This window comes from Balaenoptera borealis, assembly GCF_965194805.1.
Source record: "Balaenoptera borealis genome assembly, chromosome: 2".
NCBI classification, from domain to species: Eukaryota; Metazoa; Chordata; class Mammalia; order Artiodactyla; family Balaenopteridae; genus Balaenoptera; species Balaenoptera borealis.
Window position 1 is genome coordinate 157,836,057 of NC_138867.1, and position 27,532 is coordinate 157,863,588.

Here is a 27,532-nt window from a genome sequence, read left to right on the forward strand (position 1 = left end):
ACAAACACCTTTCCATGACGGTGCCCTGGTCCTGCCACCTCTGCCCCAGGTCGTTCACCAGCTTACCTCTCACCTTGGTCTCCAGGCCTCCTGATGTATCCCTAGTATCTAGCACAGTGTCTGCACATAATAATTGCACAGTAAGGACTTGGTGCATGAGTAGGTGGCTTAAAACAACAGAGTATTATTGTCTCGAAGTTCTGGAGTCTGGAAGTCTGAAATCAAGGTGGCAGGACCACCTCCCTCTAACGGCTCTATGGGAGAATCCTTCCTTGCCTCTTCTGGCCTCTGGTAGTTACCGGCCATCTTTGACGTTCCTTGGCTGGTAGATGCATCACTCCAGTCTTGCCTACTTTGCTACATGGCTGTCCTCTCCCTCTGTGTCTTCACATCATTTTCCCTTGTGTATGCCCATCTCTGTGTCCAATTTCCCCTTCTCATAAGGGGAAGATGATAAGGACACCAGTCATACTGGACTGGAGCCCACCCTAATGACTCCATCTTAACTAAATACATCAGAAATGACCCTATTTTCAAACAAGGTCAAATTCCGAGGTACTGGGGGTTAGGACTTTGACATATCTTTATGGGGACACAATTCAACTCATAACAGCTCAGGCAACCTCTGAAATAAGGATCTGCTCCTGGGATGCTGATAAATCAGAATGACCATCATTAAAAACTCTACAAATGGACTTCCCTTGTGGCGCAGTGGTTAAGAATCCGCCTGCCAATGCAGGGGACACGGGTTTGATCCCTGGTCCGGGAGGATCCCACATGCCGTGGAGCAACTAAGCCCGTGCGCCACAACTACTGAGCTTGCGCTCTTAGGAGCCTGTGAGCCACAACTACTGAAGCCTGTGCGCCTAGAGCCTGTGCTCCACAATAAAAAAAAAAAAGCCACCGCAGTGAGAAGCCCGCGCACCGCAATGAAGAGTAGCCCCTGCTCACCGCAACAAGAGAAAGCCCATGCGCAGCAACGAAGACCCAACGCCGCCAAAGATAAATAAATAAAATAATTAAAAATTTAAAAAAAAACCTCTACAAATAACAAATGCTGGAGAAGGTGTGGAGAGAAGAGAACCCTCCTACACTGTTGGTGGGAATATAAGTTGGTGCAGCCACTATGGAAAACAGTATAGAGGTTCCTCAGAAAACTAAAAATAGACTTACCATATGACCCAACAATCCCACTCCTGAGCTTATATCCGGACAAAACTCTAATTCAAAAAGATACATGCACCCCTATGTTCACAGCAGCACTATTCACAATAGCCAAGTCATGGAAACAACCTAAATGTCCATCAGCAGATGAACGGATGAAGATGTGGTGCATATATACAATGGAATACTACTCAGCCATAAAGAATAACGAAATAATGCCATTTGCAGCAACATGTATGCAACTAGAGATGATCATACTAAGCGAAGTAAGTTAGAAAGAGAAAGACAAATACCGTACGGTATCACTTATGTGTGGAATCTAAAATATGGCACAAATGAACCTAACTATGAAACAGAAACAGACTCACAGACATAGAGAATAGACTTGTGGTTACCAAGGAGGAGGTGGGTAGGGGAGGAAGGACTGGGAGTTTGGGGTCAGCAGATGCAAACTATCATATATAGAGAATGGATAAACAACAAGGTCCTACTGTATAGCACAGGGAACTATATTCAATATCCTGTGATAAACCATAATGGAAAAGAATATAAAAAAGAATGTGTGCATGTGTTAACGAGTCACTTTTGCTGTACAGCAGAAATTAACACAACATTGTAAATCAACTATACTTCAATAAAGAATAAATTTTAAAAAGAACCTCTGAGCCAGCAGGAAGGGGAGTGGAGAACCAAGACTGGGGGGATTCACCAAGTTACCAGTGGCGCACCCACGCTACTCCCCCGGGGGGGCCTCTGGGGATCCCAATGCATCAGCTACATCGTGAGCTTACCACCCCATCCAAAGGCGATCCCCCTTTTAATATTTTTCTGCCGTCTCTTCATAGAGGAGCACTCACTACCCTGTCGTTATTTTTTTCACTGTAAGCTCCAGGAGGGGCAGCGTCCTTATATACCTCTTATTAGCGCTTATATCCCCGGCCCCCAACACAATGTCTCAATAAACATTGATTGAGTACATGGATGAATGAATGAATGAATGCATGAATGAATGAATGATGACTTGTTGGAGGGGTTAAAAGTTTCCAAAAGCTCCTTTGAACCACTCTGGAGGGGCAGAGACCAAAGTAGAGGGGACCAGGGAAGTGGCCGCAGCCACAGGCTGTCACATAGAAAGCATCCGATATTGATTTGAGGAGGTTTCAACCTGAAAGCAAATTGCCGCCTGAGCCTTCCAGGAGATAAGGTGTCTGTGTCCAGTGATAACAGCGCCCCTGGGAGCCAGGGAGGCGCTGGGCAGGGATTAGCACACACCCGGTCCCACAGACAGGCCAATGGGGGGTATATATAGAACAACACCAAAGCAGTGCCCCTAGCCCCTTCCTTTCTAACTGTGTGATGGTCAGATATGACCAAGCGAGGGTTGTTAACTCGCCCCTTTCCAGGCCTATCGTGCCTACTCTGAATGGGGCCAAGGTGACCAGGGACACTGTGACAGCAGAGTGGATGTGTGCCCTTGGCAATCCCTCTTGCAAGAAGCAGTCAGACCAGCTGGTTCCTGGCCAGTGAGCAGACACAGCAAACACTGTGTCTTTCCGTTCAAACCACATTATAAAAATCCACTTCAAGGATTCCCAAGTCCTTTAACAACCACCGTTCAGTGAGTGCTTCCGTGTCCCAGTGTCCACTCACAGCATCTCCATGAGGTAGGACAGCATTATCCCAACAATGCAGAAGAACTCAAGGTGCAGCAGGGGTGAAGTGTCTTGGCCAAGGTCATGCAACTGGTAAGCAGTGCTCAGGGCTGTCTGTGTCCAAAGCCTGTGTTCTAACCACACTATACTTCACCTCCAACTCTACTGGCCTGGGATTGTCTGTGGGGAATCTCAGACTGAGACTGCCTTAGGCCCAGCCTCCTGCTTGAGACAGAGACTCATGGACAGTGGGGAAGGAAAGTAACATTTTTTGAGAACCTGCATTATTAGTCCCATATTACAGTCAAGAAAATCGAGGCTCAGCGAGGTGGAGCAATCTGTCCAAGGTTTCATGATGGCAAAGCTGGGATAATAACATAGGTCAGTGGGTGCTGAAACCAGTGCTTTTTCTACCATCCCATGGCCCCTTCCAGAAAAAGACCTCCCTGCCCTTCCCCCACCCCCGTGCTTCCCCAGACAAATCCTTGTATGTCCCACAGGACTTCTTGTTTCAGTTACATGCTCTGCTTGCCTGTGGCCATAGGATGTGGCTGGTCCTCCCACCCAAGGCTGGGCTCTGTGGCGGTAAGAGGATGGACACTGCTGGGCTGGGCTGGCTGGGCAGCTTTTAGGGAGGGGAATAACCCCCATGCTGGCCAAGCCCAGCTGGAGAGACACCAGGTGACCACAGTCCTCAGGAACATTTCCTATAGGATCAAGGTAAGGCAGCTCTGCAGAAACCAATAAAGACTGACAACACCCTGGGGTGAGACCACCATCACCACCACCACCACAATCACCACCATCACCACTGCCATCACCACCACCACCACCACCATCACCACCGCCATCACCATCACCACCACCGCCATCACCACCACCACCACCACCTGTCCACTACCACCATCACCACGACCATCACCAGCATCACCACCAGCATCACCACCACCACCACCACCACCTGACCACCATCACCACCAGCATCACCACCAGCATCACCACCACCACCACCACCACCACCATCACCACCAGCATCACTACCACCATCACCACCACAATCACTACCACCACCACCACCACCACCTGTCCACCACCACCATCACCACGACCATCACCAGCATCACCACCACCATCACTACCACCACCACCACCACCACCACCATCACTACCATCACTGCCACCACCACCACCATCACCACCACCACCACCACCACCACCTATCCACCACCACCATCACCACGACCATCACCAGCATCACCACTACCACCACCACCACCATCACTACCATCACTGCCACCACCACCACCATCACCACCACCACCACCACCACCTGTCCACCATCACCATCACCACAACCACCACCATCACCACCACCACCATCGCCACCACCACCATTACCATCACCACCACCACCACCACCATCACCACCACCACCACCATCACCACCACTACCACCACCACCATCCTCATCGTCACCAGCACCATCACCACTCCACTGCAGTTATCAAAACCACCATTCCTATAGTAATGAGCAAACAGCAAAATTACCTGGATATGGAAAGAAGTGAATAGATCAAAAGAAAGGGCCTACCTGGAGGAATTAAAGCAAATATCTCCTGGGCTGGCAGTCCAGTGGTTAGGACTCAGCACTTCAGCACTTTCACTGCCATGGCCTGGGTTCAATCCCTGGTTGGGGAACTAAGATTCTGCAAGCTGTGCAACATGACCAAAAAGAAAAAATTAATAAATAAAAGCAACTATCTATCTATCTCCCTTCAAACATAATTAAGAAACGGGTGTGGGGAGCAGGGGAAACAAACTCTCATTTATCTTCTTAGTAAGATTTGAGAGGATACAGCCTCTGGAAAGCAAAGCTAAGCAGTCATGAAAAGGAATCTGAGAATCAGGAAAGTATTCCTGGGGGTGAAAATTATGATGATCAGAAATTTAAAATGTCACGGAGGAAGTGACAGGAATTTGGGTCCTACAAAATATTGAATTGGGGAATTAAAGAGAAGTGCTCCCAAAACTCAGAGAAAAAGATTGAAGGAAGGACATGAATGGGAGAGAGCACAGGAAACATGGTGAAGACCCCCAGAGACCCATCATCCACCAGTTTATGTGCAGTGGAAGGAGAAGCAAGCATAAAAGAAAAGTTGGAACAGAAGCAGGAATCAAAGAGATAACAGAACGCTAATTCTCACCTGAAAAATACTTCACTTATCAAAGGTCAAAAACTATGAAAAAAAAAATGAGGGCAAATCAATCAGTGTCTGAATATACCCTGGTGAAGTTTTTAAATTGAAAGGATCCTGCCCATTAGCCATTGAAAAAATTTGGTTCTCAGAAAGGGGGGAAAACTAGGGTCGGTGTCAGACTGCTTCCTTAGAAAATAGCAATGTTTACAGAACATTGAAAGGAAAATATTATAGCCCAAGAATCCCATATTCAATCAAGCAATTTTTCAAATTCAAGGGCAACATAAAGTCACTTTCAGACATGCAGGAACTCAGAAAGTATCCTCTTTGTCTGAGTTGTATATTGATATTCTGTTTGACGTTTCACAAGCTGGCAGAGCTTTTATAATTAAAAACCAAGTTAAGTATACCATCTACATACTCTTCCTGAAACAAAATTACACGAGATATTCCATTTTTAATTCTGTCATTTAATGAGTATATAAAATAGAGGACACAAAACTAGGAAAATATGGTGTAAAGCAAACGGCAGTCAGCAGTAAAATTGAAATTAAATCTAAATACTTGTTGATAATGTAATCTTGATGTTAAATGCAAATGTCAAATGTAATTCTTGAATAATGAGAAGAAAGGACTAAATAAGAGTACACTCAATTTCTTACCCTTCATAGATTAGAATCAACAAATCTGTTTCATTCTGGGCATTAATAGAGAAAAATAAGTTTGTGTGTCATGTTTGTGAATTTGATATCATGTACCTACTTAGCAAAGTGTGGATATAATGTGTAACTTCCAGATCACCAGAGAGACTGATCAGAATATTAAAAGACAGGAAAACAATTTAACTAAGTTAGATTCTCTAAAGAAAAACAGAGATTCAGATAAGGTTAAAAAACATTTGGGTCATTCTATTTATTTTAAATCAGCCCCTTATAAATAATAAACAGTATGACAGATCTAAAATCAAATGACATGGAAAGTTGAAAATAGAGATGGCTGACAAGGTGTATCAGACTTCTCATATGCCTCACCTGTCTTCAGGTCACCCCAGTCACACCTCTGTGAGCTCCACCCAAATTCCTGTGGGCACAACCCGGCAGTGCAGCTTCATGCCCACGCTGTGCGCCTCTCACCTCCAGTCCTGGGATTTCCCTGTTGCTGCTGAGGTGTGAGATGCTCGAGGACCACTTGGTCCCCATGCAGGCAAAGCTGGAAAAGCAGGGAGCTGATACTCTATGGAGCAAACCCTCCACCAATGAGAGACCAGAGCTGGCAAATCATTCTCTTCCCTTCTTCCCCATGTGGTGTCCGGAGATGCAGTTGTGCTTACAACCTCTGGAAGACAATCCCACGAAGTCCATTGATCAACTGTCCTGGGTACCAGATGGTGACCAGCTTGGAAACCACCTTCCCATGACCTCACCCTCCTTCTTGACCTCACCTCCTTTGCCCCACTCCAGCTGGTCTCCTATTGCATTGCAAAATAGTAAACTTTGACCTCAGCTCTGCTTTCTGAGGAACCAGGCTAAAACCTGAGGGAAATACAAGGAAAACCAACATCAATATCAGACAAAGTAGATTCAGGCAATGAGGAGTAAATGGTACAAAGTCATTCATGTTGAAAAATTCTACCCATCACAATGAGGAGCAGTAGAGTGTAGTTGTTAAGTGGTAGGCTCTGGAGCCAGAACTGCTTGGGTTCAAATTCCAGCTTTGCTACTTCTCTCCTGTGTGACCATGGTCAGTTACTTAACCTCTCTGTGCACCTTAATTTGTAAATTGAGACATTAATTAAACAATATATTAGAATATTGTGTGGCACATAGAAAGTGAAGATATATGAGTATGTAACATTTATGAATCTTTGTATGCCAAAGAACAAGCCCTTAAATATACAACACAAGAACTCTCAAACATACAAGAATTTGGCAAAAATCACAATTTTCGTGAAAGACTTTAACAAAATTTTTTGGGGGGTTGTCTAACAAAGTAGACAAAAAATATAGAGGATTTGAGTCATACAATTATCATGCTAAAAATTAATATTACATGCTTCCAATTCAAGGAGAAGGAAAAAAAACTTAAAGCACGTAAGAAGCAGAAATTAATAACAAAAAATACATAAGTTAATCAAAGTTCAAAGGAGGTTATTGGCAGCAACAAAGACAGAGGGAATGGATGAAAAATGTACAGGCACTCCTTTTTTTATTGCATGTGCTTTATTGTGCTTTGCAGATATTGTGTTTTTTCACAAATTGAACATTTGTGGCAACCCCGCATTGTCAGAGGATGGTTAGCATTTTCTAGCAATAAAGTATTTTTGAATTAAGGTATGTAGATTTTTTTAGACATAATGCTATTGCACACTTAATAGACTACAGTATAGAGTAAATATAACTTTTTTTAAAACATCTTTATTGGAGTATAATTGCTTTACAATGGTGTGTTAGTTTCTGCTTTATAACAAAGTGAATCAGCTATACATATACATATATCCCCATATCTCCTCTCTCTTGCGTCTCCCTCCCACCCTCCCTATTCCACCCCTCTAGGTGGTCACAAAGCACAGAGCTGACCTCCCTGTGCTATGCAGCTGCTTCCCACTAGCTATCTATTTTACATTTGGTAGTGTATATATGTCCATGCCACTCTCTCACTCCGTCCCAGCTTACCCTTCCCCCTCCCATGTCCTCAAGTACATTCTCTATGTCTGCATCTTTATTCCTCTCCTGCCCCTAGGTTCTTCAGAACCTTTTTTTTTTTTTTATGCATGGGGAAACCAAAACACTCCAATGACTCACTTCATTGTCATATTCATTTTATTGCAATAGTCTAGAACTAAACCCACGATATCTCTGAGGTCTCTGTACTGTATGTATCAGTTAGCTGTTGCTGCATAACAACTATCCCTCCCCAACCCCATGAATGGCTGTGAACAATAAACATGTATTATTGCTCTTGAATTTACTGGTCAACTGGGCAGTTTTTCTGGTGTGGGTAGGGCCTACTCATGCATATGCAGCCAGCTACATGTCATCTAGACGAGCTCTGCCAATCTTGGCTAGCCTCACTCATGTGTTTGGGGCCCCGCTGGCTGTGGGATGGTTTGGGATGGCCTCAGCTGGATAACTGGGCTCTCTTCACAGAGTCACTCATCCTCCAGCTGGCTACCTCTGGCTCTTTCTAATGACAGAGACAGGATTCCGACAGAGCAAGCAGATCTCCTGAGGACAAGGTTAAAACTGGCACACTGCCAATTCCACGAGATTCTAAACAAGCCGCAAAGCCAGCCCAGATTCTAGGGATAAAGAAATAGACTCTACTGCTTGATGGGAGGAGCAGCAAAGTCACATTGTAAGGGACATGGATGTGGGGAGAGGTGGATAATTGGGGCTATTTTACAATCACTCTACTACAGACATCAAGGATGTAAACACAGAACTTTGTAACCCTTAATGTGTTCACCGCTGGGGCTGAGGAGAAGGACAATGTCAAGGGTGATCCTGTAGTTCATTTGTTGGGAGGACAATTCTTTCTTTTTGTTTTATTGTGGTAAGATATACATAACATAAACTTTACCATTTTAACCATTTTTAAAGTGGACAGTTCAGAGACATTAAGTACATCCATATTGTTATGCTACCAACAACACCATCTTTCTCCAGAACTTTTTCATCTTCTCCAACTAAAACTCTGTATCCATCAAATACCAACTCCCCAATGACTACTACCCCCAGTCGCTGGAAACCATCATTCTACTTTCTGTCTCCATTAATTTGACTGCTCTAGGGTGCCTCATATGAGTGGAATCAGACGATATTTGTCCTTTTGTGATTGGCTTATTTGACTTAGCATGAAGTCTTCAAAGTTCATTCATGTTCTAGTATATGTCAGAATTTCCTTCCTTTTTAAGGCTGAATAATATTTCATTGTGTGTATATTCCACATTTCATTTATTCATCCATCTATCAATGGACATTTGGGTTGTTTCTACCTTTTGGCTAATGTGAATAACACTGCTATGAACATTGCACAGATATCTATTTGAGTTCCTACTTTCTCTTCTTTTGGATGTGTATCCAGATGTGGAATTGCTGATCATATGGTTATTCTCTGATTCATTTTTTTGAGGGATTGCCATACTGTTTTCCACAAAGGCTGCATCATTTTACATCCCCACCAGCAGCGTACAAGTGATCCAGTTTCTCTGCATCCTCATCAACCCTTATTTTCTGTTTTTTTTTTTCTTTTAGATGGTAGGCATCCTAATGTGTGTGTGGTTTTGATTTGCATCTCGCTATGATTAATGATATTGAGCATCTTTTCATGTACTTATTGGCTTACTTGTATATCTTTTTTGGAGAAAAGTCTATTCAAGTCCTTTGCCCATTTAAAAATCCAGTTGTTTGTTTTTTGTTGTTGAGTTGTAGGAGTTCTTTGTATATTCTGTGCATCGATTCCTTATTAAACATATGATTTGCAAATATATTCTCCCGTTCTGTGGGTTGCCTTTTTACACTGTTGATGGTGCCTTTTAAAAAAAATTAATTAATTTATTCTTTTATTTTTGGTTGCGTTGGGTCTTCGTTGCTGTGCACTGGCTTTCTCTAGTTCCGGCGAGCGGGGGTTACTCTTCGTTGCGGTGCGCAGCTTTCTCATTGTGGTGGCTTCTCTTGTTGCAGAGCACGGACTCTAGGTGCGCAGGCTCAGTAGTTGTGGCGCACGGGCTTAGTTTCTCTGCAGCATGTGGGATCTTCCCGGACCAGGGCTCGAACCCACGTCCCCTGCATTGGCAGGTGGATTCTTAACCACTGTGCCACCAGGGAAGTCCTTGATGGTGCCCTTTGACGCACAAATGTTTTTAATTTGGATGAAGTCCAATTTACCTATTTTTTTCTCTTGTTGCAACAATTCTCTCTTAACCGGTTGTTTAGGAGTCCTCTGTTAACGCCGCCCATTCTCTCTAGTGGTGGTGTTTCTGGAACTTGTTAATTCAGAGTGGTGGCCATTCTCCAAGGATATCTTGGTGTAGAAAACACCTGACTTCCCAGTGCCCTCTGAAGAGGGTGATGCTCCCAGAACAGCTCAGAACAAAATCCGGAGTGTTTCTGGTAAAAAGATTAAGAACATAAAAAGGAGTAAGTGTATGAGCATGGGAGCTAATTGCTGGCGAGGCCTCACCTGCTGCAGCCTCTGCGGCTCACCCCACACTTGACTCCGGACCACAGGCCCCAGAGGCTGCGGATGAAAGAGCAGAGAGGATGAATTCTGGCATCTTCACATCAGCCCCCATCTTGGACAGCAGGCCCCTTATTCCACCAGGGGAAGATGGCCCAGCCATCTGGTTGGCGGGAGTCAGGGGCATGATTAGCTTCTTCTAAAGGCAGTGCTTAAACCAGGTTCTCTGGCTTTGAATATGATTCCTGCAGGACCAAACAGTGCATTTCCTTGAGGGAAAACGCTGTCAGGTTTGAAAGCCATCATTCTCCAGTGAGGCTGGGTGGCTCTCTCCTTGTCTGTAAACACTTTTAAGGAGCGGCTTGGTTTCAGTTCTAACAAGATGAAACTCCTTGAGCTTTACACTTAAAAAAAATTTTTTTTAAATTGAAGTATAGTTGATTTACAATGTTGTGTTAGTTTCTGCTGTACAGCAAAATGATTCAGTTATATGTGTATGTATACGTATATACCTATACATATATATACATACACGTATTCTTTTTTATATTCTTTTCCATTATGGTTTATCGCAGGATTACACCTTTTGAAAAAATTAAAATATAGTTGACTTACAATATTATGTTAGTTTCAGGTATACTACATAGTGATTTGACATTTGTGAGCTTTACACTTAATGGAGACAAGGTGGCACAGGGCATTTGGGCCATAGATGCCTCCAAATAGTTTGGCGTTGTCATCTTTTGCTTTTCATCTGTGTGTTTTCTTTTAACCAATGCAGCTGTGTTCTGTCCAGCCTTCCTACTCTTTTAATAAGGGCACATACATTCTCAGCCCTGGGATGCACCTCTAGATAACAGGCATTCGTTTGCCATGTATTTATTGGGCACCTACTGTGTGTCAGGTAGTGAGGAATCAAACAGAAGTAGTAGAGTCCAGTGAATTAAAGAATGGGCTGTGGACCAGCCTGTCTGGGTCCTGAGTTCAGTCCTGGCTCTGCCCCTTGCTCCTGGTGTCCTGTGCACTAAGACTCTGGGCCTTTTCTATGAAACAAAGATAAGGACGGTGTCCAGCTACAGAATTATTGTGAGGATTCAATATGATGTGGCAAGTGCATCCTGACACTTTGTAATTGCTCAGTAAGTACTGGCTGTGATTGCAAAGTCCCTGCCCTCGTGGCGTTTACAGTCTAGAAGGGAAGGCAGTACACAATGTACCTGCAAACGTGTAGCAACAGACTGTAATAAGGCTGCTAACATAGAGGGCATGGGACCACCCAGTTTAGACTGGGACTCAGAAAGTTCTTCTCTGGGAAAGCTGCATTCAGGCCGAGTCCTGTGGGAAGAGGAGGAGATACAGGCTACAAGTGAAGCGAGGAATATCAAGGGCAGAAGGAAGAGATCTGTAGGAAGAAGCTGAGGAAAAGCCAACGTGGCAGGAGCTGGTGACCAGGAGTGAACGACAGGACTGGAGCGGTGGGCAAGGCCAGTTGCCCAGGCAAGGAGTTCAGAATCCCCTACAAGCAAGGGGGATGGACCCCTGGAGGGCCTTGTGCAGGGAAGTGACAGCATCCGATTTCTGGTCTTTGCTAGATCACTCTGGCTGCCGAGTGGAGAACAGACTGTAGGGAAGTACATTTGTTTTCTATTGCCATAGACTTAGGGGCTTAAAACAGTACAAATTTATTACCTCACAGTAACGGAGTCGGATGTCCTAAAATCGAGGTGTTGGCAGAGCTGCATTCCTTCTGGGAACTCCAGGGAGAATCTGTTCCTTACTTTTTCTAGTTTCTAGAGGTTGCCTGCATTCGTTGGCTCCTGGCTGCATTGCTGCAACCTCTGCTACTATCGTCACGTCTCCTCTGACTCTCGCTGTCTGACCTCTTATAAGGACCCTCGTGATTACATGGGGCCCACCCAGAGAATCCAGGATACCCTCCCCATCTCAAGACCTTTAACTTAATCACATCTGCAAGGGTTTTTGCTTTTTGTTGTCTTTTTTTGGTTGTTTTTTGTTTTTGTTTTTGCACATTCACAGGTTCTGGGGATTAGGACGCGGACATCGTTGGGGCCCATTATTCTGTTTAACACAGGGAACAAGAGTGAAAAGGAGGAGACCAGCTGGAGGCCACTGTGGTCACCCAGGTGAGACATATGGTAGCCTGGACCAAGCTGGGAGCAGTGGAAGTGGAGCGAAGTCTGGGGAATTGGACGAGATTTACTGGTTGCCCTGACAGAGGAAGAATGACAGATGGAACAGTATTCTGGCTCCTAAAGCTTTTCATCTGGAAGTGACATGTTAATATTTCTTCTGCTCACAAGTCACATGGCCACGCTAACTTTAAGGTAGTGGGGAAATGCAGTCACGTTCTGTGCCCCACAGGAGGACAAATAGAGTGAGTGAACTGCCCTCATGGCCGCCCACCTGACGCCATCTACGGGCCGTGGAAGGAAGCATCCCCAGCTGGCTTCTCATTACCCTTGAACTACACTCCCACTTCCTGCAATGGCCTTCTATTAGTTAACTGCATCCACAATAATGCTGTGAAACAACCCTGCCCACCAATGCAATGGCTTGAAAACATCAGCTTTTCTTGTTCACACATCTTTGGGTTGGCTGGAGTTTGGCAGAGGTTGGGGGCTTGGCCCATAGGTCACGTCCAGGTGTCTCTCTTCCTCCTTGGACCAGTGGGCTGGCAGAGCAGTTTCTTCCCATGGCGATGGCAGAAACACAAGAGAGCAAGTCCCACCCTGAAAGCACATGTCAAGCCTCTGCCTGTGTCATATCTGCTAACATCTATTCATCAAAGCAATTCCCATGGGCAAGTCCAAAGTCAAGAGTCAGAGAAGTTTGGGTATGGGTGGAAATACTATACAGGGGAGTGGAGACTTATAACCGATAAATCAATCTGTCCCATGCCTACGAAGCTGACCTCTCCTACCCCACGTCATATTCCTCCACCCACCCACTTAACCACCCAAGTGCTCACTAAGCTCTGACCACACTTGTTGTTTCTTGAACATGCCAAGGTCATTCCTACCTCAGGGCCTTTGCACAAGCTGCTCCCTCTGCCTTGAACTCTCTTCCCCAGATCTTCCCATGGCTGCTGCCTCTAAACATCCAAAACTTAAACATTGCCTTCAATGTGTGGCTTTGCCAGACCACAGAGTCTAAAACACCTCTCCCCCCTCCCCCTCAGCTACCCCACCCCCCAGCCCCCTCTGTCATATCACCCAGCTGAATTTTCTTCTCAATACTGATAACAATCTCAAATGGTCTTATATATGTATTTATCTGTTTATTGTCTGTCCCCCCACCAGAACTGAAACTCATGATGGCAGGGATCTTACTCTCTGGGGGGTTCCCCAGTGCCTTGCGCGCTACTTAATAAGTATGTATTGAGTGAATTTCACGGCTGCCAGGGAGGAGCAGAGGAGGGGGGTTTGAGAAGGTGATGAGTAATTGCAAACAGGCATATTTTAAAATTCTGTTGCCAGAAGTGCATTTCTTTATCTTGAAAATCAAAATAAATAAATCTGTTCATTCAGGCAGTGCACATTTATTACATGCCTGCTATGATCAGCCTCTGTGCAGGGTGAGCACACAAACACTGTGTTTCCCACATGGAGCCCACAGTTTAGCAGTGAAGAGAGAATTACAACAGGACTTACAAATGCCAGGACTGTTACAGAAAAGAAGTACAGGAGATGATGAATCTGTGGGTGTACTGCTTCCCACCTGCAGGCTTTATTCATTCACTTATTCAATCATTCATTTTTCAGATGAGAGCACCTACTATGTAGCATGTTCTTTGTTAAGCACTGTGGGCATAGAGATGAATCAGATACAACAGTGATTACCAAGTTATAAAGTTAATTCTCTAACAGTGGAGGATGCTCTCAGAAAGGGGGGGCCATATGACATGGACCTTGATGGATGAGTAGGAGTTCACCAGGTAGAAAGGAGGAACTTCAAATACAAGACTATGAGTATAAGAGAAAGTCCTGTCCTAAGACAGAACAGGGGATGATCATTTTCTAAAGAAAACTCATGCCAGAAAAAAAAGGCTATTTAAAATAGAGTACAAAATGTGAAAACAAATTATAGGAAAAAAAAAAAAGGAAAAATTAGTTTGGGACTTTGTCTTGAAGAAAATGCAATGAAAAATTAGGAAAATAAATTCATCTTATAGTCAATAAATATTGTATTTACAGTTGTTTTAATTCTTTTTTTTAATTGAAATATAGTTGATTTACAATGTTGTGTTAGCAAACAAAGTGATTGTTATACATATACATATATCCATTCTTTTTCAGATTCATTTCCACTATACTTTATTACAAGATCTTGAATATAGTTCCCTGTGCTATACAGTAGGTCCTTGTTGTTTATCTATTTTATATATAGTAGTGTGTATATGTTAATCCCAAATTCCTAATTTATTTCTCCCTTCCTGCCCCCCAGCTATCCCTTTTGGTGACCATAAGTTTGTTTTCTGTGTCTGTGAGAATATTTCTGTTTTGTAAATAAGTTTATTTGTATCATTTTTTTAGATTCCACATATAAGTGATATCATACGGTATTTGTCTTTCTGTCTGACTTACTTCACTTCGTATGATAATCTCTAGGCCCATCCATGTTGCTGCAAATGGCATTATTTCATTCTTTTTTATGGCTGAATAATATTCTATTATATATATATATATGCATTTAGGTTGCTTCCAAGTCTTGGCTATTGTAAATAGTGCAGCTACAAACATTGGGGTGCATGTATCTTTTCGACTTTTAGAGTTTTTGTCTTTTCTGGATATATGCCCAGGAGTGGGATTGTAGGATCACATGGCAACTTTATTTTTAGTTTTTTGAGGAACCTCCATACTGTTCTCCATAGTGGCTGCACCAATTTCCATTCCCACCAACGGTGTAGGAGGGTTCCCTTTTCTCCACAGGGGGTGCAATTTTAAATAGGAGCCTCATGATAAGGTGACATTTGAGTAAAGACTTGAAACAGATGAAGCATCAGCTGGGCAGATATCTGGGGAGGTCATTCCAAGAAAAGGGAACAGCCAGTGCAAAGACCCTGAGGCAGGAATGTGCCAGGCTTGTGTGGCAAACCTCCCCTAAGAAGCTGAGGACAAAGGAAACTTCTTTGGGGTGAGTGGCAGAGTTAATGTGAGCCAGAGCAGCAATTGAGATTTCTGTAGGCTGGAGTTTGGGTGGGGTAGGGTTAGTTGGGTGTGCTGGAAAGAAGAGGGTTTGGTTTTAGAATTCAGCTTGGCTGCTTCTTAAGTGTGGAACAGGGTAAATAACAAAAACCTTTTAAGCCTCCTGTAGACAGAGGGCCAGATGAAAGCTTGGCACCCTGTAAACCCCTATGGAGGCTGGTTCGCCCCTACTCACCTTCCTGTGGGGCTTCACGGGGGAGCTTAGGATCTGGGCAGAACAGATAGACTGTCTCTGAAGAGTCCCCCCAAATTCATCTTCTCTCCTATGCAGTGCTGGCAGGTACTGGGCTGCATAAGCCACAGGGGTGGTTTTGTGGTCTGGGTCAAGACAAGTGTGTCCCAGAGTACCTCTCCTAACCTCCCCCCACTCCTCTTTCCCTCCCTCTGCCCCCCTCCCCCCTCCCAGGGTCCCCAGCCTGCTGGGTTTGTGCTGTAGCCACTGGATCCCAGCAAACACACAGAGACCCTGAGATGGACAAGCAGGGCCTGGAGAGGGGAAATCTGACTCCAGTTTCTCCCAGGCCATCAGGAGAGGAGCCTGAAGGATCTCGGGCCTCTGGGAAAGATGCAGTTCTCCAACTTGCCAGATGATGAGGATCACCTGTTTACAAACGCGGTTTTGCAGGCAACGTCCCCAGGGAGGCCAATTCAAGGGAGCTGGGGCAGGCAGGGGGTTGGTTGGGTTCGTCCCAGCCTCCAGCAGTTTATGTCTTCAGGCAAGTTTGGGAACTGCTGAGAGTGGTTCAAAGAGCCAGGGCTCTAGCGGAGCCATCTAGACTCCCGTCTAGGATTCCCCGGGCCACACTACCAGAGTGACCTCTGGTAGTCAATGTCCTTAACTCCTTTGGGTTTCAGTTTCCTCCTTGGGAAATGACAGAATGAGATTTGCAGGTTCAGCACTTAGCCTTGTGCCTGGCACAAAGGAAGCAAGAACAGATATTAGGCAATAATCCCCCCTGTTATCTTTGGCAGCTGTGGGTTGGAGCAGGGTGGGGAGCACGTGGTGGCTCCGGGTGACCAGCCTACCAGGCCTGCTCACTTCCTACCCACCTCTGCAGTAAGCTCTCCTGAGAAGCAGCAGAGTGGTGAAAGGAGGACAGATGGGCCCCCTGGAATCCCAGCTGCCCTGCTTCCCCACTGTGAGATCTGGGGTGGGCCACTTCTGTGTGCCTCAGTCTCCTCTTCTGTCCTCAGTGAGAAGTAATCGTGCTTACCTCATATGCTTGATATGCCTGGCACCTAGAAATCTTTGAAGAATTGTTAGCTAATATTATTACTGTACCCTTTAATCAATTGATAGACATTTTAAAACATCTTTATTGGAGTATAATTGCTTTACAATGTTGTATTAGTTTCTGCTGTATAACAAAGTGAATCAGCTATATGTATACATATATCCCCATATCCCCTCCCTCTTGCGTCTCCCTCCCACCCTCCCTATCCCACCCCTCTAGGTGGTCACAAAGCACAGAGCTGATCTCCCTGTGCTATGCAGCTGCTTCCCACTAGCTATCTGTTTTACATTTGGTAGTGTATATAAGTCCATGCCACTCTCTCACTTCGTCCCAGCTTACCCTTCCCCCTCCCCGTGTCCTCAAGTCCATTCTCTACATCTGTGTCTGCGTCTTTATTCCTGTCCTGCCCCTAGGTTCTTCAGAACCATTTTCTATTTATTTATTTATTTATAGGTTCCATATATATGTTTTAGCATACGGTATTCGTTTTTCTCTTTCTGACTTACTTCACTCTGTATGACAGACTCTAGGTCCATCCACCTCACTACAAATAACTCAATTTTGTTTCTTTTTATGGCTGAGTAATATTCCATTGTATATATGTGCCACATTTTCTTTATCCATTCATCTGTCGACGGACACTTAGGGTGCTTCCCTGTCCTGGCTATTGTAAATAGAGCTGCAATGAACATTGGGGTACCTGTCTCTTTTTGAATTATGGTTTTCTCAGGTATACGCCCAGGAGTGGGATTGCTGACAGACATTTTTGTGCCTCCTCTTTGAACTGGGGATGAGATGTTACCTTGCTCTTGGCTCCGGAATCAGACTGCCTGGGTTTGAAACCAAGCTCTGGCATTAATCAGCTGTGCGACCTTGGGCAAGTTACTCCTCCTCTTTGGGCCTAAGATTCATTCTTCATCTATTTCCTCAGCAGAACTCAGAGGTGTAAAATAGGATTAGATGGGTTTATTGTACTTTTTGGGTCTTCGTTGCTGCTCGCGGGCTTGCTCTAGTTGCGACGAGCGGGGGCTACTCTTCGTTGCGGTGCGCGGGCTTCTCATTGCGGTGGCTTCTCTTGTTGCGGAGCAGGGGCTCTAGGCGCGCAGGCTTCAGTAGTTGTGGCCCAGGGGCTTACTTGCTCTGCGGCATGCGGGATCTTCTGGACCAGGGATCCAACCCGTGTCCCCTGCATTGACAGGCAGACTCTTAACCACTGCGCCACCAGGGAAGTCCCGGGTTTATTGTAAAGAGCTAGGACAGTGCTCGTACCGCAGTGAGCTCCATGAGCTATAAATGAAATCTAAGCCACTGGTCCCTTTTTCCATGAGCCCAGTCTAGCGGGGAGGTCAGCAAGACCCGGAGCTGCCGGGCTGTTGGCTCCCAAAGTGGAGCGCGCGCGGCCTGAGCCGGGAATAGCTCCCAGAGGAAGCGAGGGGCAGGCCCATGAAGGGCGTGCCTGCCAAGGAGCAGCCAGCGTTCCCGGCCGCTGTCAAGTCGTAAAGTTCCAGGGAACCCTGCGTGTTCTGCGCGTTCGTTTAAATACAGGTATTGAAATACGCCGCATGACACCGATTTAATGGGGAATCTATACAAAATAAAATGGGCCAAACCTGTGTCTGTTCTCTGGGAATAACGCTAGGAAGCGAGAGGACTTCTGGGCAAGAGCTCGGCGGAAAGGGGAGAGGCGTGGTGGCCCAGCCTCTGTTCTGGGGACCCTCAGCCGGGGCTCTAGTCCGCCGGCTTGTGCAGGGCGGCGCTGCGCTTGAGGGAACCACTCCACCCCAGCCTGCGGAGCCAGCTTCTTTCTTTTTAATGTCACGGTTTATCATCTCATTAATTTTTAACCGCGGCGGGTGGCTGATTTTTTAAAAAAATTATTAAGTATAACTATTTCCCTAGGTGCGCCCCTGGCACTCCGGGCATGCGGAGTCTGCCTGCACCGCACTAATCTCCGCGGGCTTTGCCACCTCGGAGGCCCCCAGCATTTCTCACTTTTCTGTCCTGGTTGAATTTTCTCACTCTGCACGCTTCGTTTATGGAATACTTGAAAAACAAAACAAATACTGCCGATTTGATTTGCGAAGGGATCGCTATGGGAAGGCGGGCGTCATTAGTTTAAGGTAGTAATGACCCTTAGACCCTCGGCCCCCTGGCTCCCGGACCCAACACCCTCGGCTGGCGAGAGCCGTGTGCCGCTTCCCAGGGCTCTGCGCACTACAGTTTACTCCATAATAAGCCTGGGTACCGAGCCTGAGATCCTCACCTCACTGGTGAGAGCGTAGGCTCGCTCGGGGCGGGGAGCAGCGTCCCGCTGCATCTTGAAGACGGACGTAAACGGGCTCTCGGTTCTTAAACACGCCCACCCCCACCCCCGCCCTTCAGCCTCTGCCCGGTGGGTTTACCAGTTCCGCGCTTAGGGAATGTATGACCTTGACCATTACCTTAACCTTTGGTCCTCAGCTTCCTGGCTTGCAAATTAAGATGGATTAGATTAGAGAACCCCGGTAAGCATTTAGCCCGGAGTCCTGGCTTTCGGTGAGCCCAAAGCCAGCCAGCCATGGTTATCCGTTTGTGAGAGACCTTGGGGTCACTCAGCTGGTCCCTGAAGGATGACAAAGAGGGAGAGGGAGGCATCATAGAAAAACCGTAGCAGTATAACGTTGTGAAAAAAATTTTTTTTCTCTCTAATGTTACTGTAGACGAGTGTAAGATGAAAAAGGCCCACGGACATGCAGGACCCCGGGGGTGGGTGGGGGGGGCTGGACACTAATTAAGGGTGAGAATGTGGGTGAACTCCAGGTCGAAGGATTCCCTGGTTGTGTGAGTTAGGCCGCCTGCTGGGGCTGCCCGGTAGGAAAGGGCTGTCTGAATTAAGAGCTGGTCTGGTGGTCTGGCACAGCCTCCTGGTGCCCTTCCACGAGATGGGACCGCGGTGTGCATCTCGGAGAGGGGCAGAGAGCGCTGAAAGCTCGAAGTAGGGTCGTAGGCTCAGGAGGCGGCGTGCAAGTGCTGAGCTGAACACTTCCCCTCCCCGCAGTCCTCGGCTTGGACTTTACAGCAGAGAGATTCAAGTCCGAGGGCCCCGAGCCAAGCTCTGAGGCAACCTTTCCCACCTCCTTACAGAGCACAGCCCATAACCCTGCAATGGTCGATTGCATACACCCCAGCATCCCTGAATCGCAAGCTGTGTCCAGCTCAGCTCTTAGCACTTAGAATCTCCTGGCATCTTCCCCTATCCCCAAAGGCAGTGGGGAGAGCCTGAGGGATAGACGACGGCACAGGCACTGGCAGAGCCGCTTGGTCCCTAGCTTGACAGAAGGATGGCCCCAGGCCCGGCTTGGGGACTCTTCCCCAGCCTAAGAGGCGCACTGAATTAGGATATGCCGGGAGCAATGTTTTGTCTTCCACCAAGAGCTCTGGGGCCAGGCAGCCAGGCCTGTACTTTTCAGGCAAAATTCAGAAATACCCACATGCCACAGGAACACAAAGCCCCTGACTCCCTCCCTTTTTCCTCCCTTTTAAAGAATTGAATTAGCTCCTCTTGACTTTGCAGGCTGGCGGTAGATGAGCCGGAGGTAGAGGAGCTTGGAAGTCAGGTCCGAGCCCCTGAGGACTGGCGGGACCTGAGTATTTTTGTTATTTTTATTTTACTGATGAAAAAACAGGGGAAGGCAGCAAGAAACTCCCACAGTGAGCAGGTTTTTAGCTGGATTTCCCTGAGCCTCAATTTTCTCATCTGTAAAATCTGTACAACAGCATTCGTTGGTGAGAACTAGTGCAAAATTCGTTAACTGCTGAGAGGCGGTCAAATGGGGGAGAAGGGTTCCCTGACTACGTGAATTCATGGGGCCTAGCCACAGAAGGAGGTGAGCACGGTCCGCCCGCCAGACGCCTCTTTGTGGTCCAGGCTCTGTACTCTGCCCAGCCAAGCAGCTGGTGAGACCGGGCCACGGGACCCCAGTGGCACTTCCATTTGGAGTATCTGAGTATAGCTGGGCTGGGGAGTTCTGAGGAGCTTGACAAGGGTTTTGGTTCTGGGCTTTTCCATCTATAAAACGGGCTGCAGCATTCTTCTAAGCAGGATGAGTTCTGGTGCCTTCCAATCTCATAGGGCCTAGGTGCCTTTGCCCTCCATTTAATGCCCAGTACCTGGAACAGTGCCCGGTACATAGTAGGGTTAAGGAGGTGAGGTTGGGACCTCTGGGCCAGTGTCCTCAGTCTCTGAAGTGAGACCCAGAAGCAAACCTCATTTCTACCAGTACTGGCTATTTGCTCACAGGCAAGTCATTAAACCTCTCCAGGCCTCAGTCTTTAAAATAGGACCTCCCTTTGTCGGATTATTGAAGGTTACATGAGCAATCCCAGAAAGCACCTAACATGGGACCCAGCACAGGTTAGTCTTTATCATTATTATCAATTTGCTCAGTGAATACCCGTCCCTACAACTCAAGGCCAGCTGCCTCTGCCCTCCAAAATTCAGTTTCTGAAGCGCCGCAAGCTGAATGAAGCACACAGGAGGATCAGCGCACTCTCTTTAATGGGAAGGAGATTCTCATTTCTTACAGAAACGGGTAAAAACATAAATACGGGGGGTGGGGGCAGCGGCAAGGCAGCAAGGGCCCGGGCGCCCGGCCCAGGTTCGAGGAAAGGCAGCCGGATATTAGGCCTGCCGCGCCCGGGCTCCCAGTCCCAACTGGCCGGTGTTCGGCAGACTGGGGATGCCCGTGGGCTCTCGGAGGGCACTCCCGGGGCGACGGCTAAGGCACCAGGCTGCGGGATCACTCACCGCAAGCTCCGTAAACCCGACCACAAACTCTCCCTCGCGTGGGGACAAAGGCGCACGGGGCGGGTAAAGCTCCGAGGCCTCCCTGGGAGTGAATGTGACATCCGAGGGACGCAGGATCGTGTCGGGAGCCCTCCCTCTCCTCGAGAGTCAGTGCCCCTCTTTAGAGGTGGGATCGGTCGGGGGCTTCCCAGACCGGTCCCTTCCCTACCAGGCTCGGATACCGTGCAGTGTGGACACTCCTGAGTTGCCCTGAGAAATCCCGGGGCTCTGCACGGCGTTCAAGTCCCCGACGCCGAAGTTCACGAAGTTGTTGTTGGCGGCCGCCGTAGCCGACTGCGCCGGGGGCGGCCCGGCGGGGTAAGCAGCGGTGCAGCTGTAGCCAGGGCTGCAGGCCGCGCCACCGTAACCCGGGTAGGCGGGGTAGGCGTTATAGCCGTAGGCGTTGAGGCCCACGCCGTAGGCTGGCGCGTAGGGCGCCGAGTCCCCGAGGCAAGGCTTGCCATCGCGCACCAACACTGGCACCGCGATCCTGCGCGCTGGCGGCGGCGGGGGCGGGGGCAGCCCCACCAGCTCCAGAGTCTGGTCCTGCCGTTGCCGCTTGCACTTGTAGCGCCGGTTCTGGAACCAGATCTTGACCTGCGTAGACGTCAGCTTCAGCACGCTGGCCAGCTGGTCGCGCTCCGGAGCCGACAGGTACCTCTGCTGCTTGAAGCGCCGCTCCAGCTCGTAGACCTGCGCCTGCGAGAAGAGCACGCGCGGCTTCCTCCGCCGTCGCGCCCGGGGTCGCTCGGCGCTGTCCGCCTCAGGCTTCTCCAGCTCCACCGCCTTCTGCAGCGCGCACAGCTCTGAGGGGGAACAGAGAGGCAGAGAGACGCTGCGTCACGGCGACCCGACCACCCGAGCTCGCGCCGGGTGATGAGCCCCAGTGGGTGCCACCCCGTCCTGCCTGGAGCCCCCAGCTTGACTGCGGCTCACTCTGCCGGCTGCACTGGGCGCCGCGACTGCTCGGTTTCCGCTCGACAGTCAACATTTGTTGATTGCCTACTATGTGCCAGGCACGGCTCTAGGCACAGGAGAACAAAACAAGACAGGTCCCTGCCCTCGGGTTGGTTCACATTCTGGTGAAAGAGATGGACAATGACTTAACGACTTAAGGTTGCAAAGAAAATAAAGCCAAGTGATGCGCTGGGGTGAATTAGATTAGGACTACTTTGGTTTGAGAAGTTAAATGAAGGAGACCTAGGCCTCACCCCAGGGTCGGTCACACTATCTCAAAATTACGGGAACCGCAGAAACAGAAGGCCAAGAGGTGTTGGTTTGATGATCTATCAAAGGCTCCCGTGCAACTGCTGCGGAGATCGTGCAGCGCCCAAAAAGCAGCGGGTGGGCAGGGGGCCTTGGAACCTGCCTTGGATTCCAACTGAATTCGAATCGGTAGCGACCAATTCAAGCTGCCGTGCCCTCGGGCAGCTGTTCCCAGGGCCTTCCCTCTGCAACTAGACAAACTTTTGTAGGATCACAGAAAGCCCCTCTGGGCTCTCGGCGGCCCTTCAGCCAGCGCCCCCCGCCTCCCCGGGTTCTTGCGGACCCCGCGTTGGGCCACCGTCTCCCCGACGCGCCCTTTCCGCCGGCGGGCAAGCCTCCCCCTGGACCTCGGGATGCGCACGGCGATCCGGCCGACTTCCCCAGTCATCTCCTCCATTGCCCCACGCCTTTCGTCGCGCGGCATTTTCTAACTTTTTCCAGGAGAGAACCTCTCGGCCCTGGCCGCGTGGGAAAATTGTTATGGAAAAATAAAGCTGCTAAGTCAGATTCTTGAGAGTCCGGAGTATCCCATTTTAAATTCAAGATCCTTGTTCTCAAACATTCCACTCTCAGGGCACAAAGGAGGAAAGGCCCCAGACACCCCGGGTAACGGGTGGGCTATAGAAGGTCCTGGACCTGCTCCAATTGTGCGCAAAAGTATGTCTGGCGTGCAGCATTTTGATTTCTGTTTAACGGTTTTCGTCAGATCCTCAAAAAGACCCTCAAGAGATTTAAAAAAAAACAACAACAACGATATACAGAATCTCTCTCTCTCTCCCTCTGTTCTGTCTACCACAAACGGATCGCTCAACTTCAACTTCATAACAAATCCAGGAGCAGGGCTGCCGCCGCCTGGGGCTTTGTTAGGCCGCAAGAAAGTATATATATATTTCTCTCCTGTCTCTTGTTTCTGATCGTCATGATCCAGCATTTTCTCTAAACCCCGGGGTGGGGGCCCTGGCGACAACCTCGCTTCTCACATTTGGAGCCCCCTTTGCTCGACCATCCGCCCAGGCACTCGCCTCTCCTCTACCCAAGCCAGAGTTTCTTGGCCGCGAGGTTTGGGGACGAAAGCAACCCCAGAGGGGAGAAGGAGCTTGTGTTTCTTCCTCACCTTTCTTATCGGCTCGAGGGTCCTTGGCAGGGTCAGGGTCGCCATAGGCACGCGGATAGAAGGCGGGGGCGGCTGAGAAGGCAGGCAAGCACTTGGCGGGCGAGGGCGCGGGGCCCAGCTCGGCGCGCAGCTCGGGGAGGCCGGGCGCTGCGGCCTCGGGCCCCGCGTAGGCCTCGGGCTTGAAGGCGGCCAGCATGCAGGAGGCGGGCGCCAGGGTGGCCTCCAGGCGCGCGGAGAGCTCGCCGGCGGCCAGGCTGCGCTGCTGCTGTTCCAGATTCAGGATGTCTTTGACCGAGAACGGCGTGGGCGTGAGCGCGGGGCTGGGGAACATGGTGGCAGCGCGCGTTTCACAGGGCCAGGTGGGCGGCAGAGAGCAGCGCTGCCCACGGCCCCCGGCAGCCTCCCTGCATGGTGCCCGCCGCGCGCCCGCGCACCCGCCTTCCAGCTCGGGATGTGGCCGGGCGGCAGGTAGTGCAGGGCGCAAGGGGCAGGAGAGGCGGGACCAGGCCGGAGGAGGGGGACTCAGCCTGCCATTGGGCCGGGGGCCTCGTTGACAGGAGCGATGAGCACTTTCGGGTCACCTAATATAGTCATACGGCTCAAAAAAAAAAAAAAAAAAATCCCGCTCAGCTTTTTAAAGGGGCCGCAACGCGTTTGGAAGACTCCTTTCGCTCCTGCAGCCTGAGATTTGTCCAAAACATTAGCCTGAAAATCCTACCAGGATGCATGCACAGGAAAGGACCCGATTATTCTCCGAATCCGACCTTTAGGCCGGGTTGGGTGGATCTGGGATTTGAAGAAATGTTCCTCAGCACCTGAAACAGAATAGGGAAGTGAAGGATTGGGTGAGGGCTGGGGGGACGGAGTTATTTCCAGGAGTCGGAAAGGCTTTATTTATTACTAACGGTATGGTGTGTCCGACTTGGAAGAGTCTGAATAAGAAGAGAAGCATTGCGGAAAGGGTTTGCTCTGGGGCGATGGCAGGAGGGGGCCATTCTGGACAATTTTGGTATTCTGTGTAGTAACCCCCTTTACCAGGAGGCCAGGCTCTGGGGGCTCCTGGGTGAGTCAAGCTGAAAAGCAAGGTGGGTGGTTGTAGGACGGAGGGGCACCGCCTACAGTAGTGCAAGTGATACAAACACAACTCCAGGGGGCACCAGTCACTGCCAGTCTCTTCCCAGAGAGATGACCCTCCCCTTAATAATGAAACAAATCCAGAATCCCAGCAGAGACACTTAGCTTCCCAGAAGAGAGCTGTCTTCTAGGGCATCCTAGCTCCCAGTGGCCTTTTCTCCTAGTCTGAGGGCCCGTCATTCCGGCCTCCCTCTTTCCCCTGCCCTGCCTGCCTAGTGACAAGGCCCCTAGGCCTTTGTCAGCACAAGGGACTCAGGTCCCAGCTCAGGTTTAGGTCTCAGGCAGGCGGGGCTCCTCTGAACCCAACGTGGCCAAGATTTCTCTGGGCCGGCTCCGAGTGGGGCGCCGCGGCGGCGGCCGGGCCAGGCGCATGCGGGGAGGGCTGGGGTGTTAATTTTTAGCCCAGGGTCAGTAAAGTAGGGATCTTCTGTCAGACAAACATGTAAGTGTTTCCCGGGAGCAAGCTACCCGGTCAGATCCTGCGCTAGCCCGCCTCATCCCTCTGGGTCCCTTGGGAGATCTGATGAAAGCTTGGGGGGCCTTCCCCTCACCCCCAGAAAACTGTAGAGAGGCGCTCTATTTTGTGTACAATTTCAGGGAGGATCCGGGCAGACAGAATGACCCCAGGTTATGGTCTCCGCCTTATCCTATCTCTAGCGATGGCGAGGCTTGTCAGGGGAAACACGTCGACTTTCCACCACCCTAGCTTCTGCGGGAAAGTCCGGGTGGAGCGCGCGGACTTTCTGAGAACGGAGACTTGTAGGGCTCGGCTCCTTGCGGAGGGCGAGTTGGGGACCAGGAAGAAGCGTTTGAACCAGAAGAAAGGCACACAGAGCCAAAGGCAACCTAAGGACAGGGCTCAGGGCCTTAGATTCCAGAATGCGTACTCAAGGCGCCCAGGAAATGTACGAAGCAGGTCCAGAACGTGAATCTTAGGGTGCTCAAGCCTGATGGTGAACCGTCGGTTAGGGCCACCGGGAAGGGCGCCAGTGGAGTCAAGCGTAGGCCTAACGTTGGAACTTTGCCAACCCCTCATCAAATCCACACTCCCGGGACCTGTGACCTCCGGGCTAGGGCGAAGGAGAGCGGAGCCCCGCGCGGCGGTCGCGGAGGCTCGCAGCACTCCGACCCGGCTTCCAGGCGCCAGCCGCCGCTACCAGGCCCCCACCACCGCGGCGGAATCTCGCTTTAAGTCTTCGAGCCGGGGACCACGGCCGGTTCTGGGACTGTTAGCTTGGTCTGCGTAGAGATGCCTTTTTTCAAATGTGGGGAGTTCGCAAGCCCCAGGAACCCTCCGCACCCGCCCACTTCCCAACCTTCCAACCCGGGTTCTCTCTCGACGGATCTGCAGATCAGTGGCCTCTCTTCGGCTCTACCTCGCCACGGCTTTTGGCCAATGTTACAGTAATTGCCTTCAGCTAACCTAGCTTGGGGGCCCGCCTCGCCTTTCAAGAATGTTTTTGGGGAATGGGAGAGGATGCCTATCGCCGAGGCGGTGACGTCTGGCAAACGAGCCACATCCGATTCAATTAAACGTCTCGCTGAAAAGAGCTCGGAGCGAGGGTCCTGGGAGCGCTGTTAAGTGAATGGGCTGGCCGGGCGGCTCGCGATGACAGTTTGAAAGATTAGTGTGAGCCGACGCCTGAAATATTACCGTTTAATGGGGGACATCGAGGCTGCATCCGGGATCTCTGTTTTTAGTGTGTGTGTGTGTGTGTGTGTATGTGTGTGTGTGTGTGTGTTTTAAGAGAGTTCTGGAGGAAGAGAAAAATTCAGCATTTCCTCTGCAAATCAAAGCGGTGAAGATTTATCACTTATTTTCGGGTATGGGGGTTCCTAGGGCTGACAGATTTGTGGGTCAGGTGTCATGAAAAGGGGAGGAAAGAAAACCCTCCATATTTGGACAAAGTCAATAAGTTTTCAACCTCCCACACCCTCTGTGAATCCGGTAATAATTTCTCTTGGATCTAAAACAGGCCTAAGCGTTGCCAAAAAGAGGAAAACGGGGCACAACCGAATAAATACGAGCAAAATCAAAATTGGGGTGACCCATGCTGGTCTCTGCAGAGAAATGTCCAAGAGCAATTTCTAATTTTCTTCGCAGTCCTCACAATTTCTGAGTCAGTAAAAACATTTTTGTTTTCTTTAAGTGAAGTTGCAATGGCTGGGGGTAGGGAGAGAGGAAACTTGATTCTCCAGCCCCACCAGGGATGCATCTTCCTTCCCAAGGGCGACTGACCTAACCTGGCCGCCTCTCTAAGCCGCACTTTGGCCAAACTAGCAGGACAAACAAACAACCTTCAGTCCAGAGAAAGGCAGAGAGAGGGAGAAAGACAAAAGGAGCAGAGAGGAGAGATCGAAAATCTATTTCCTTGCCTTTTAAAGAGTCGGTGCTTTAAGATGAGCCAAATTCCAGGATGACTTGAGAGCATTCTATGCACATAAAATATTATTAATTGAAAGCGATCGGAGCGGCCCGAGCCGGCCCCCACTTTCCTGCAATCAGCAGGGTCGGCCGCAAAAGGTATATATGATTAATTG

At 49.0% G+C, this 27,532-nt stretch overlaps 1 protein-coding gene and 1 long non-coding RNA gene across 2 annotated transcripts in view; both read right to left on the bottom strand.

Moving 5' to 3' along the window:
* The window catches only part of LOC309623865, a 543,116-nt gene that overhangs the window by 172,878 nt on the left and 342,706 nt on the right, over positions 1-27,532 (bottom strand). The window lies entirely within an intron of this gene.
* On the bottom strand, positions 19,439-26,066 carry NKX2-5 (NK2 homeobox 5). The gene is made up of 2 exons (XM_082380993.1): positions 23,858-26,066; positions 19,439-22,283 (listed from the first exon to the last, which is right to left on the bottom strand). Exons 1-2 carry the CDS (start codon positions 24,186-24,188, stop codon positions 21,643-21,645), a joined length of 972 nt encoding a protein of 323 aa, XP_082237119.1. The 5' UTR covers positions 24,189-26,066; the 3' UTR covers positions 19,439-21,642.

Bases quoted from the DNA above. Each gene is read 5' to 3' on its own strand.
- NKX2-5 (XM_082380993.1), bottom strand. From the start codon at position 24,188: ATGTTCCCCAGCCCCGCGCTCACGCCCACGCCGTTCTCGGTCAAAGAC. The intron at 22,284-23,857 runs GTGAGGAAGAAA...GTTCCCCCTCAG, and splicing joins CCCTCGAGCCGATAAGAAAG to AGCTGTGCGCGCTGCAGAAG.